Source organism: Thamnophis sirtalis, unplaced genomic scaffold, assembly GCF_051295495.1.
Source record: "Thamnophis sirtalis isolate CommonGarterSnake01/CBP01778 unplaced genomic scaffold, rThaSir2_p1.2 scaffold_7, whole genome shotgun sequence".
NCBI classification, from domain to species: Eukaryota; Metazoa; Chordata; class Lepidosauria; order Squamata; family Natricidae; genus Thamnophis; species Thamnophis sirtalis.
The window spans coordinates 11369482-11384107 of record NW_028261387.1 but is presented as its reverse complement, the minus strand read 5'-3'; the positions used below and the strand labels follow the sequence as shown (position 1 = coordinate 11384107).

At 39.5% G+C, this 14626-nt stretch overlaps 1 protein-coding gene across 1 annotated transcript in view; it reads right to left on the bottom strand.

Annotated features, from left to right (window-relative positions):
• Nucleotides 1-14626, bottom strand: part of GLMN (glomulin, FKBP associated protein) — a 44910-nt gene that overhangs the window by 25529 nt on the left and 4755 nt on the right. The window contains 7 exon segments of the mRNA XM_087719310.1: nt 257-359; nt 3070-3316; nt 4450-4558; nt 5592-5711; nt 9097-9222; nt 9630-9688; nt 10889-11047. Coding sequence (XP_087575436.1) covers nt 257-359; nt 3070-3316; nt 4450-4558; nt 5592-5711; nt 9097-9222; nt 9630-9665 — 741 coding nt within the window. The 5' untranslated portion in view covers nt 9666-9688; nt 10889-11047.

Genomic DNA, 14626 nt, shown 5'->3' with positions numbered 1-14626 from the left:
AGCTGCATAGAACAAACTCTCATCGGGACTTCTTTCGGCATGGTAAAGTGAAATTCATTTGAACTATCTTCACAAGCCTTCACCTCAAGGGACTGTTTGTAGTTCCCTTATCTGAATCACCCTGCTTTCAGGAGTTCATAAAACTTGATCAATACACATAGGAAGCCAAAGTTTGCAAATCATTTTACAAATAACTGTTAACTCCATTTACAACTGGGGGCAGAAAAAGAAGATAACACGCCCAAGGTGTACTTACAACTATCTCAGCTGCAAACTGCCTTAGCGGATTCTCAGCCATCTCTTCAGGCAATGGATCAAGCTCTGCCATTAGCAATGGATATTTTAAACTTTTCAGGCAACTGAAAACAAAAGTAGAGCATATCAGAGAATCAGTCAAGACACTAAATAATAAGAGCAGCAGTACAGGTCTTTGTTATTTGAGGTATTGCCGAGGTGGCGCAGTGATTAGAGTGCTGTACTGCAGCCACTTCAGCTGACTGTTATCTGCAGTTCGGCTGTTCAAATCTCACCGGCTCAGGGTTGACTCAGCCTTCCATCCTTCCGAGGTGGGTGAAATGAGGACCCAGACTGTGGGGGCGATATGTTGACTCTGTAAACCGCTTAGAGAGGGCTGAAAGCCCTATGAAGCAGTATATAAGTCTAACTGCTATTGCTATTGCTATTTAGAACTAAGAACCAGTGGGATGGCCAAAGAAGAAAGAGTTACGTAATCTCAAACTTTTCTTTACAGAATCTATTAGTATTATCCAGAATCAACATGAAACTAGTGAAACATTGTGGACCAGTATCTCAATCCCTCTCTCCTCCCAAAATATGAGTTAAGACACAGCTGGTATATTTTGGCTATAATGAAAATGAAGCTAGCAATTTCACAATAGAACTAAAGTAATTGAGCTTCAATAAAAAGGACTAAAAAGAAAAAAAGTAACACAAATTCACAAATAGACAAGAATTGATGTTTTGCTTAATACGCCCTATTGCCTTGGTTTACCTGCGCTAAACTATGAATCATGATTTACAAAACAATTTCATGCAACATATTAAGTGAAACAGTATGCATTGAGTTTAGCACAAGTATGAATTCAAGCATTAGGTTTTACACTGATTTCTTTTCCAGCTAAAAAATGATGGATAAGAGGCAGCCTCTGGCGTTTCTACACATATGGTAGAAAAAGTTAAGACTGTGGCCATGATGATATTGTATAGCAATAGCAATAGCAGTTAGACTTATATACCGCTTCATAGGGCTTTCAGCCCTCTCTAAGCGGTTTACAGAGTCAGCATATCGCCCCCCACAGTCTGGGTCCTCATTTCACCCACCTCGGAAGGATGGAAGGCTGAGTCAACCTTGAGCCGGTGAGATTAGAACCGCTGAACTGCAGATAATAGTCAGCTGAAGTGGCTGCAGTACAGCACTCTAACCACTGCGCCACCTCGGCTCTTTTTGTAGGGAAATAATAATAAGGATATACTAAATAATACAGAATATAAAATATTGGTATACTAAAATTAGTAGAAACCTGTTGTTCTGTAAACTTCTGTATTTGTAACACACATATAGTATGTAAACATTTGTTTCTTGTAACACATGTATCGTATATTATATATTTGTTTCCTGTAACTAACTTCCTGATGTATTAGGCTTCTGAAAAGCATCTGGTAATTGTCAAACGTTAGTTCCTGCCATTTGATCTGAAGATTTGATCAAATCTCCTTCCTGCCAACCTTCTTCCTGCAATCTAGGACTTAGCACATACAGTATCTCAGGTTGGAGTTGCCCCACATCCCTAAAACCTACACCTGGGCCATGGGCAGAGGTGGGTTCCTACCAGTTCGCACCTATTCGGTAGAACCGGTTCGTCAAATCTACCGAACCGGTTAGAAGAGGTTCCACCAGTGGACCCGGAAAGCAGGCCACACCTACAGAAGAGGTTCCTAAATTTTTTGAAACCCACCACTGGTGGGTGTGTAATGTCCCGCATTTATCTACGCATTAATAATGATCTAATAATATTTCCTTATACATTTTAGGGACCTTTCCTTACATAATTGGTGTTTTCTTTCATACGTTTGGATTTCTAATTTCTGTTTCCATTATTTGGCAATTGCTAAAACCAATCCCACATGAAAAAGTATTCAAAGCTTTCTTGATTTTAATTGTCAATTTATTTATTCCTGCACATTGTAATATTTATTCATTTACATATCTCTGTTTTTCCACTGTTGTGCAAACACAATTCCAGCAGCTGCTAACATGTGTAAAATTAAATATATATTATACTCCCTTTCAAATAGCCAACAAAATATTTCTGGTTTTAATTCCATATCTTGCTTTACAATTGCTTCTAACCACTAACTTCTGAATAACTATTTGGACCGACCTAAGTATTAATTCATAATTTCATATCCGGTCACATGGGCGGCAAGCCACTCCCATCCGGTCACACGGGCAGCAAGCCACTCCCATCCGGTCACATGGGTGGCAAACCACTCCCACAAAGGAGGCCACACCCACAGAGTAGGTTCCAACAATTTTTGAAACCCACCACTGGCCATGGGGGAGTGACTTATGTTTTTAACTATAGGGGAATCTTACTTTTTCTAAGTGTAGCTCTTCCTTGCATATCCTCTAGTATGTATTGAAACCGTTGACCCAGACTTAAACTTTGATCAAAGATTAAATGCTGATTCTTTCTCAAGCCTCCGTTTAAGTTCTTATTTTGGCTCTGTCTGGGCTTAAACATATTCTGGGATCTTACAATATGATCGAAACGTGGCCTGTTTTTTAACGTCCACACTCTATGATCAACATGGTCCTGTCCTCTAGAACTATTTCTTGCCCGTCATTGAGACAACTGGGCACTTTTACAATACAATTAGCATTTGTTGTAGAAAAAAGGGTGGAAGAGGAGCCAAAACGCTTTTAGCCTACATTTTCTTTTGCAGATCTGTCTCTGAAATTGGTACTTGCAACTTTACAAGTAGCTGTAAAACCTATGGTGCTGGATTTTTTTACAAAGACCCTGCGAAAGAAAGTGGTTTACTTACAATCCTAGTAGTTCCTCCTTTAGATCGTTGCGATTGCCAGCTGATATGATGTCCACGTGTTGAACAATTTCAAGGACAAATGGTCTGACAAACTGTGCTAGAGCATTGAGGCACTGGCAAAGTCCATGCTGGTCTTCTTGTAGTTGCTGTTTTGTGTAAGGAATGGGCAGAAGGGAAAGTTGGCTCAAAATGGTAGACAGTGACAACCCCACTGAATAGGCTTTCTTAGTATTCAGTTTAAAAAGTGCTAAAAAAAAAGGCAAAATACTTGTTAAGAGAACATTCAAGTTTATTATTTGAGTATATAGACACCGAGATACTTTTGGCATACAGGTCTAAGAAAAGAACAACCATTAGCTAGCTTCAAAGCTATCAAGTCATAATGTGATTTGCTTGGTTTAGTTTGCCATGACATTTGAACGGTTCCACCACAAAACCGCGTTCGACTAAAGCGCGCTTGACGAAACCGCGTAGCTGACGTCATCACAGGGCGACAACAGCGCGGAGACAGAAGCACGCTGTAAACGCTAAACCTAAAATTAACCCCTAAACCTAACCCCCCTAAACCTAATCCTAAACCTAACCCTAAAGCTAACCCTAAACCTAACCCTTACCTTAACTTGAATCGGCTTTCTTTTAAAGCGCTATTTAAAGCGCCCTTCTTTCTCCGCGCTCGCTGTTGTCGCCCTGTTGATGACGTCAGCGACGCGATTTAATTGGGCGCGCTTTAGTCGAGCGCGGTTTTGTCGTGCCACGCATTTGAACACTATGTCTGAACTATGTTTTCTGCTTCATTTTACATGAACCATTTTTGTCTTGTTCAACAAACTGTAATTAAAGCAAATTGTGAAACAGGAGGTGTTAAACCAGCCATATGTTTAGAAAATTTCTGGCTTCGAATTAATCGGATTATGATTTAACAAGTAGTAAACTAGTACCATAAAATATACTGCCATCCTTATAGTTCATCACTTCCTGAATATTGGGAGAGATTTAGAAGTGATTTTAGATTGTTTTCTAAAAAACACTTCAGGATTTTCACTTATATTGTACAAGGGCCGATTTTCAGCATCCTAGAACTTTCTCCTTCCACCCATCTCAAAAGGTTAATTGACTAAGTGGGATTCAATTGCCTCTCCTTCCTATAAGTAGATTTGGACATATTCTAAGAAACTAAAATTGAATACCTGTTACTTATAAAGGATGCTCTAAGTATTTTCCAACAGTTATAGCCTTGGAAGACTTTTGAGAACCTTGTGTGATACCACTTAACTGCAACTGGATAAGCTATCAGGCAAAGGGTTCCCAAGTATTTCGGCTGCAAATAAATTAGCAGTCCATCTATTATCAATTCAGTTTGAAAAGTAAGACACTTGTTACCTTTTTGCAAAGGTTTAAGCAGAAGTAAAATAACGGAGGATGTCTGTTCCCTAGAAGCTTGTTCAATCTGTTCCAGGAAGCCCAGTATAAGCTCTTTTGCACTGCACAACTGCAAGAAAGAAGAAAAGCTAGAACAAAACTTCTAAGATTGCAGGAAAATAAGGGGAAGCCGCTTTTCTTGGCTGCCAAAATAATTACCTGGTCGTTATTCCACTAGAAATTGAGCAGATTTGAAGGCAACTTCATTTTTAATTTCTATCTTATATAGTCATCTTTACCATGTTAAAGATATTTTATATGGATATACTTTGCATGATATTTAAAAGTTACACATGAAGTTAATTTTTAATTATTATTTTTTAATTTACTTTATTTGTATGCCGCCCTTTTCCCTGAAAGGGACTCAGGGCGGCTCACAATTCAAGGGAGGGGGAAACAAACAAAGTTACAAAATATAAAGACCATACACAGTTAAAAAACACAACAATCATACCATTCGAAGTGGGGCTGCAAGTCTTTAGCCCCAGGCCTGTCGGAACAGCCAGGTTTTAAGGGCTTTGCGGAAGGCCTGGAGGGTGGTGAGGGTACGAATCTCCACGGGGAGTTCGTTCCACAGGGTCGGAGCAGCCACAGAGAAGGCCCTCCTCCGGGTAGTCGCCAGTCGACACTGGGCAGCTGATGGAATTCGGAGGAGGCCTAGTCTGTGGGATCTTTTTTACTTAATAACTGGTGAAATAAAATACATGTCACCATTCTACTTCTATGAAAACAGAATTGATTCTATTTAGCTATTTAAATAACATCAATAGCAATTCAAATGAGAGGTTTTGACCGGCCAATTTACATTATGTTCTATTAGAAATCCTGATCGTGCAACATAAGTGGCCGACACGTCTAAACGATGCTCTTATTCTTTTGAGTATCACTTCATTCATTCACATTCTCAAAACACTTTTCACTCTGTTTATGGAAATGGGGACATTAAATGTTCCAGCTTCTTCAGTTCTGTACCCATTTCTTGATCAGTTGCCTACAAATCTGAGAATGTCTATTGTCTATATCAGCATGAAAGAACACAACCAAAGGACAATCTTTAAAAACACTACTACAAAACAGCTTACAGCACAAAAGTTGCAACTTACTTCTACCAACTTGCCTAGTATTTTCATACAATATTGTCTCTCAACATCATATTGCCCTTGTTTCAGCATACATCTGAGCATAGGTCCTATAAGATTCCAGCCCATATTTTTTATAATAACCTGTAGAGAGAGAAAATTCAGTTGCAGACAAAAAATTAAAAATAGACATCAAAGGCAAACACAGTGCTCTACATTCAAACTGTTCTATGTCGTCACATATCAATCAGGAAGCTTCTCCAAAATCCATTACAAGGATAGATGATCTAATGCCCTCCAGATGTTGCAGAGCTCATTAGCTCTAATTACTGAGGTTCAGAAAACAATATTTTGGAAGTGGTAGTTCAGAATATCTGATGATAAGCACCAAGTTCTCAAGGCCTGTGATAAATTAGGAGGAATACGCTAAGATCAAAAACTTTACCTCTCAACCCCAAATATGCACATTAAAAAAATCATATTTTGGCATTTAAGAGTCTAAAAAAAGGAAACGTCAACAAATATCTTTGTTTCATGCCATTCTGCTCATGTTAATTCAGTTAAATTGCATCTTCCCAAATAAACTTATAGCTGGGCAGCAGAATTTCACAGGTTTGCTCATACGACATTATTAATTAGACTTATTAATTAGACTTATATACCGCTTCATAGGGCTTTCAGCCCTCTTTAAGCGGTTTACAGATTATTATTTTTTAGCAAATTGAGTCAGCAACTTGCCCCCACAGTCTGGGTCCTCATTTCACCCACCTCGGAAGGATGGAAGGCTGAGTCGACCTTGAGCCGGTGAGATTTGAATTGCTGAACTGCAGATCACAGTCAGCTGAAGTGGCTTGCAGTACTGCACCCTAACCACTGCGCCACCTCGGCTCTATTAAGATAAGATTTTAGCCTCAGGTGCAAACAAGATTCTTTTATAGAAGGCTAATTATAATAGATACACTTATTGTGATAAATTCAAACATAGATTGAATTTATACAGTGCATTAAAATATGCAATCTGTTTTATGCCATAGCCTGTTATGTCAATTTGACCAATGAGCTGCATAAAAAAGGGTTTATTGCTTAGCATGTTGTACAAACCCAATCAATTACAATTTATTCAATTGCCCATGGCTTGCTACAGTATGCAAATCCAATCTTCATTATGTATTTATCCCTTTTCACATGAAATACTTTTCCTAACAAAAGATTAGTTAATATTTTTCCTAACAAAATAACATAGGAAACATGCTATGGATATTTAGTTAGCTATGGCCATATGCAGTGGTGGGTTTCAAAAATTGTTCGAACCTACTCTATGGGTGTAGCTTCCTTTGTGGGTGTGGCTTGCCACCCATGTGACTGGATGGGAGTGGCTTGCCAGCCATGTGACCGGGAGTGGCTTGCCGCTCATATGACCAGATATGAAGAGGCCGACGACACTTGTCAGAACCACCTTAAATTACCTCACACACAGCACTGGCATGCATAAGAATATGATGTAAACTTGTTTTTTAAAAGGCATCTTTGGTTTGCGTTAAAACAACTTCAACACACGCAATGTTCTGATTGCACCACAAACGCAGTAGTCATCCTTACCTTTCACAGAGGCACTGAGTTTTATAAATAGGAGCATGATAGTGTAGAATAATCATATCCAAGGACCAGTGGTGGGTTTCAAAAAATTTGGTAACCTCTTCTGTAGGTGTGGCCTGCTTTCCGGGTCCACTGGTGGAACCTCTTCTAACCGGTTCGGTAGATTTGACGAACCGGTTCTACCGAATAGGTGCGAACTGGTAGGAACCCACCTCTGGCCATATGCCATTAAAACTCTGAATATTTACATACTGGATGCATGCTATCATCAAACATATGGAACAAAGACAATATAAAGGAAAATATTTGTAGCTCATGATTGAAATGAGAGGTCGTTGATACTCTCTGAGTTTGGTTACTTTCCTGCAGAGGTTTCATTACCCAAAACTACTGAAGGTAACATCATCAGTATGTTGACCTAGTTTGGGTAATGAAACGCCTGCAAGAAAACAAACTAAGCTCAGAGACCACCAAGGAGCTTGACTTAAAAACAAATTTATCCATCTCATGCATGGACCTTTCCCACTGGTCCTTTTGAATGGGTATCAAATGCCTGATGACATTCCAGAAAGCCCCAAAGAACTCTGGCTATTCATACAGGTCTTGGAGTAGAGTGGTTCCCATTTATGATGTTTTACAGGTAGTCCCCGATTTACAACCAATATGAAGTTAGTAAGGACCCCGAAAAAGAGACGTACAACTCAGATCTGAAGTACCAACATCCCTCCCTGTGGTCACATGACTGACTTTTGGGCACTCAGCATCTGGCCCAATTTATGGGCTGCTGGCAGTGCCCCAAAGCACGTTTGAGTTTGAGTTTATTCAATTTGTAGGCCGCCCTATTCCCCAAAGCGACTCAGGGCGGCTGAACAAAGCCAAGGGAGGGGAAATTACACAAAGTAAGACAAAGACAATCACACAATACGAACAATTTAAAAGCACAACAGACACAGCAAATTCGAGTGGGGGGGGGGGAACTCAACCCCAGGCTTGCTGGGACAGCCAGGTATTCACGGCCGTCCGGAAGGCCTGAAGGGTGGAGAGGGTCCGAATCTCCACGGGGAGCTCGTTCCAAAAGGCCGGGGCAGCCACAGAGAAGGCCCTCCTCCTAGTAGTCGCCAGCCGACATTGGCCGGCAGATGGAATACGGAGGAGGCCTAATCTGTGGGATCGAATGGGTCTGTGGGATGTAATCGGCAGAAGGCGGTCTCTCAAGTACCCAGGTCCAATACCATGTAGGGCTTTATAAGTAATAACTAGCACCCTGAAGCGTATCCGGAGACCAATAGGTAGCCAGTGCAGCTCACGGAGGATAGGTGTAACGTGGGTGTACCGGGGTGCACCCACAATCGCTCGCGCGGCTGCATTCTGGACCAGCTGGAGTCTCCGAACACTCTTCAAGGGCTGCCCCATGTAGAGCACGTAACCATGGTTTATGTCTTTACTTCAGATTTCTGGCCAAATAACAACCCATAACAAACAATGGTCCATTTAATGACTACAGCATTCACTTTATAACCACCCTGTTCACTTAATGACCACCACAAAAAAAAGGTTGTAAAATCAAGTGCAGTCATTTGGTGATCTGCTTTATGGACTACCACAAGTATAATCAACCTTGTAGGCTCAATTACAGTCATAAATGGAGGACTACCTGCAGGTTTGCTTTGTCGTTGTATTACCATATTGTGGTAATTTTCTGGTTATATTTGTACTTGCTTCAGCTCATGTTTGGCATCCCACTGTTTTTGTTATGTATTGATGATGTATTGAGCCACCAGATTTGGAGTTGAGCAGCATCCAAATTGAATAAACAAATTGAATAACATACTAAGATGTTTAGCCTCTGTTTTACAGTAAGAACATACATAATTCCTATTTTTTCATGTTTGTAATCCGACATAAAACAAAAATATGTTTTTTTTAAACTTACCACATTTTTTTCATTTTGTACAATTTCCAATACTTCAGCTATATTCCCTTCCTCGAAACATTTATGTGCAGCAACTTGAAAAAGGTTATAATCTTCCCCTTTAAAATTCTTTTCGTCAAGAAATTGCTGAAAGAATATATCTTTTAATTATAATTCACAATATAAAGGTATTCAGAAACATATGATATTGATATTGTTCTATTGCAAACATTTTAAAGAAGATATAAGAACTTGTAAGTCTCTTAATATTTCAATTACAGAGTATTCTATTCAAACTACTATTAATACAAACATGCTCTTTCAGTATGGACTACACAATGAGATGCACTCCAAAGATTATTAACAGCACAAATAAATATCAGGGTCTAATCCAAGATCATTTAGACACATTTAGAATCTCCATCTTTGTATTAGTTTAATGAACATTCAGCCCCAAATTAGAAGTTGAAAAAATGAAGATCAGATTTAATTATGTTTCAAGATGAAAACAATATTTTCAAACTTGATAACTTGGCAAGCAATAAAGTACTTACACATCTTTGTATTATTTCTTGAAGTTCTTTTGCCATTTTTTTCTTGCTTCTCAAGGATCCTATTATGAAATAAAAACAGATGTGAACAAGTGCAAGTTTCCTTCTCCCTCCCCTCTACCCCCACTGCTGTGAATTTTCTTAAGGAAAATTATGAAAAAGTTAAGGAGAAAGAAAGATGTGAGAAAGGATATAGCTTTATGCAGAGTTGGCATATTGGTCCACTTAGCTTAATTCCGCCTATGTTTAACAATATTCAGGATTTCAGATACTGTACAATTTTTCACAGCCTCTAGGATACTGAATAATTTACTAGTGTCTACAGCTGATGCCTTGCTTCCAGGATCAGTTATTATTTAGGTCTCTATCCTAGCCGAACAAGCAGTCCTAAACTTACAACCATTTTTCACACTTATGACCATTGCAACATCCCCATGGTCACATGATCAATATTTGGTTGCTTGGCAATTGGCATGTATTTATGATCGTTGTAGTGTCCCAGGATCATGTGATCATCTTTTGCAAACATCTGGCAAGCAAAGTCAATGGGGAAGCCAGATTCACTTAGTAACTATGTTACTCACTTAATAATTGCAATGATTCACTTAACAACTCTGGCAGGAAAGGTTGTAAAATGGGGCACAACTCACTTAGCAACTGCCTTGTTTAGCAACAGAAAGTATGGTCATGATCATGAGTCAAGGACTACCTGTATCACCTTGTTTGCAATTTTAAAGATATACTACTATCAAATGCAGAGCAGACTAAGAGTCAAATGTCTATGGATATTCTAAGTCATCCCGGTTATGGTATTCCCATAGGTGATTTTTCAAGAGGTAATTGGACTTTCTGTTTTTTCGTTTTACTTCTCATCCAAGGAGCTTCTTCGGCGAAACCAAAATGTCTTCAAAGAAAACCAGAAAGTCCAGTTGCCTCTTGAAAAATCACCTATGGGACTAAGAATCAAATAAATAAGAGCCAGTTTGGTTTAGTGGTTAAGGCAGCAGGCTAGAAACCAGGAGATTATGAGATCTAGTTTTGCCTTAGTTATGAAAGCAAATGGGTGATTTTGTCATTCTCAGACCAACCCACCCCACAGGGCTGTTGTTGGTGGGTAAAATGGGAGGAAGGAGTATTAGGTATGGTTCTCTACCTTGAATCTATCTATCTATATAAAAACGGCTCTGTGTGTGTGTAGGTTCCAGCATAACTCTGGAACACCTTGAGCAATTTCAACCAAACTTGGTACATAGGTGACTTACTCTCTGGAGAAAAATACTGTGGTGGTAACACACCCCTAACGTCCCTTGGGGTGTGTATTCTGTTAAGATGCAGCCTGTTGTGCCATACTGGCTTCTACTGTAAAGCACAGTGGAGCTGCCATGGTAACGGCTTCACAGTATTCCACAAGGGGGCTCTCTCTGGTAAAGGGGAAAATCCAACATTAGAAATTAGGTTTCCCCCTCCAGTACAAAATGTTTTACAGATGGCACCTGGCACCAACAAGGTTAGCTAAAAATTTAACAAGTACCTCCCCAAAATGCTGGAAATGTGAATCAATATACGGAACATATTACCATTTATGTTGGACCTGTGAGGAGGCAAATTTTTTTTAGAAAAGGATCAAAAATTGGCTGGAGGCAATAACAGGGGTTAAAATAGAATGGAAACCTGAAGTTTTTTTAAATTAGGAATTATGTCTGTGAAATACAAAAAAGAAATCCAGTATTTAATACTACATATAATTACGGCGGCAAGGATTGTCTTTGCCCAGAAATGGAAAAACCAATTAATCCCAAGCGAAGATGAAATAGTAAGAAAGATTATGGACTGTGCCAAAATGGACAAACTAACTAAAGAAATCCAGGGAAAGGAAGAATGAGAATTCTACCAGATATGGGATAAATGGTATAGGTGGATGGAGGAAAGAAACAAAAATCAATGAAGGAATATAACAAAACTCAAAAATAATAGTTATGAGTAAAATAAGAGGGTTAAGAATGGTGAAATCCAAATGAAATACAATAGAAGGGGAAATAATATAAGGTGAGCGGTATCAATTGATTACTATTATAAAAAACAGGAAGTTCCTGCATTATATAAATGTGGTGTACGTCTAACTTTTGTGTGTGTGTATTTTACATGTTTGTTAATAAAAATCTTTATTTAAAAAGAAAGAAATTAGGTTTCCCCCTATAAATAAATAAATACCCGGGCAACACCAGATTATCAGTTAGTTATTTATAAAAATAAAGGTACATAAAATTAAATCAAATTAATTAAGTATTCCTTTCCCGGCCCATTCCAGTATTATGAGGAACTACATATGAGTGAAAGATCATACATGGTCTATCCAATCGTGGCACGACAAAACCGCGCTCGTCAAAATAGCGGTGATAAAACCGCTTTGCTAAAGCCGCGACATCATCACCGCGCGTCATCACCGCCGCGACAACAGCGCGGCGACATAATGGCGCTTTAAAACAGCGCGGCGGCAGAAAGCCGATTTAAATTAAGGTAAGGGTTAGGATTAGGTTTAGGGGTTTGCTTTAGGGTTAGGTTTAGGTCTTTGATTGGCAGATTCAAAGAATTTACCGCCAGAATTCCTGGGTAGCAAAACAGCGACAGCTTCCGAGGGACATAATAATATACTTTACTACAAGGGAATCTAGAAATGAGATAATACAGAGGCTCTACGGAAAGAGGTTGAGAATTGATGGGGACGACTTGATTGTTTTTAAAGATATACCATTTCAAATATTAAGAACAAGAAGACAGTACGCTTTCTTAACCGAAGAGCTCAGAAACTCTCAGATTTCATACAAATGGGAAGTCCCAGATGGTATTACAGTTACATTTGGCAACCAAAAACACCGCATTAACTCCGTCTGTGAAGCCCGAAAATTTTACTACGAGACCCTGAAGGCGGGACTTCCTGATTCATCCGGATCTGGGGAGAGACAAGGAGAAGGAGAAGACAAACAGCGAGACACGTGGCTACAAGGCGGAGGGTGTTGCTTTCCTCTTCCGGAAGGGCAGAAGACTAAAGAATAAAGACTAAGCGATGTTTTTAAAGCTTTATGATTTCCGTCTGGGATAAAATGGAAAAGTGGCATATTGATGATGAGACATGGAGACTGAAAGAAGCGTTGCTGATTGTGGACATATATTCTACAGAAGTTTTGTCTGAACTCTAACTCAAATTGTGCATGAACTATTTTCTTAGGCAAGGAGAACGGAAATTGTGATCTTTTTGAGTTGCGGTTTGGAACGAACGGAGTTGGGAGGTGTGTGGGAGAGGGAAGGGCAGCGAAAGTTTAATTAGATTACCTGGGGCTAGAATGCAAGCTGATGTTTGTTTGAGTTGCTATATCAATATAAGGTTAAGAAAGATTGGTCGGAGAATCTTCAGGAAAGTGGAGTAAACATGGGAGGAGCAATGAATGTGGATAAAATATATATGTGGATATGGATAAAGGCAGGGTGGAAGGTAAAAAATTTATATGTGGAGGTGGGTAAGGATAGAAAGGGAGGTGTTGGAAATGAAAAATGAAAGAAGTATTTGAGTTTAACGGTGTTATAGAAAGATTTGGATATTTGGATAAAAAAGAGATAAATTAAAGGTCTGAATAGATAGACAAAGCAAGGAGATTTTTAGTTGGGGAATTCTAATTGATCAACTTACCTGGCTCTAATATAGTTTGAAACCCTGCAAGTAGCAAAATAATCGAAATTTGGAATGAATCACATTGTTTAAGATTTACAGATAATGGGAAGCTGTGTTAACGTAGTGGGTTTATTGACCCTTTTTGTTTCTTTCTTCTTTTTGTGTGTGAGTGTGGGTGTTTCTTTTTTGTTTTTTATTTCTTATTTTCTATTATTTTTCCTTTTTCTTTTTGGCTTTACTTTTATCTTATTTTTTTAATTTTAAAGTTAGCTGACCTTATTATACTCAAATGCTTGTTAAAGAACTATGCCGGGCATGGGACCTGCGAAGCCGTAAGGGGGTTAGGGAGGGGGGATTATAGAGGGGAGGGGGGAGGGGGGAATTACAGTTTCAATCCTTAGAACAATAAGAATTCACTTGTGTACTGTGGCTCGTTTTTCTTTTTTTTTTCTTTTTTTCTTTCTCTACTTTTATTGTAAAAAACAAATTGAATTGTATGGATACACCAAAGTGAGGAGAAGAGGGAAAGAGAAGGGAGAAGTAAAGAGGGAGTGAGAGGGAATGTAAGGAGGGTGAAATGGAGGGAGGGGGAGATGTCTGAGGGGGTAGGGAAGTAGAAGAGGGGAATGCTGGAGGGGTGAAAGGAAAGTTGGAGGGGGAGAAGAGAGGGTGTATGGGGGAATGAAGTGTTATGTGGGGTTTTTTTTTTTTTCCTTTTTTCTTTTTTTTTTATGCACAGTATATAAGTGATTGTATAAAATGAAAATGAAAATGAAATAAAATAAAATGTTTGAGAAAAAAAAAAAACCGCGCTCGTCAAAATAGCGGTGATAAAACCGCTTTGCTAAAGCCGCGACATCATCACCGCGCGTCATCACCGCCGCGACAACAGCGCGGCGACATAATGGCGCTTTAAAACAGCGCGGCAGCAGAAAGCCGATTTAAATTAAGGTAAGGGTTAGGATTAGGTTTAGGGGTTTGCTTTAGGGTTAGGTTTAGGGTTAGGTTTAGGGTGCTGAGTGCTTCGGAAGGCGCGGATTTGCCCTCCCCCCTTATGTCAGCGCAGTAAGGTCGCATTTGCTTTAGCGATTCGGACAGCGCGGATTAGGGTTCGCGCTTATGTCTCCACGGATAAGGGCTTCGCGGTATTGTGGTGGAACCCTATCCAATTCCCTTGGACCTTGCCAATGGCAGTGCAAGAAGAACCAGAGCTAGTGTGCATACTCATAAGTGTGGGAGAACAAGGTTGTGTATTATAAGGCAAGCTGTGATTTAACTTGGAGTAGTACCAGTGGTGGGTTCTTACCGGCTCGGACCGGCTCGGCCGAACCAG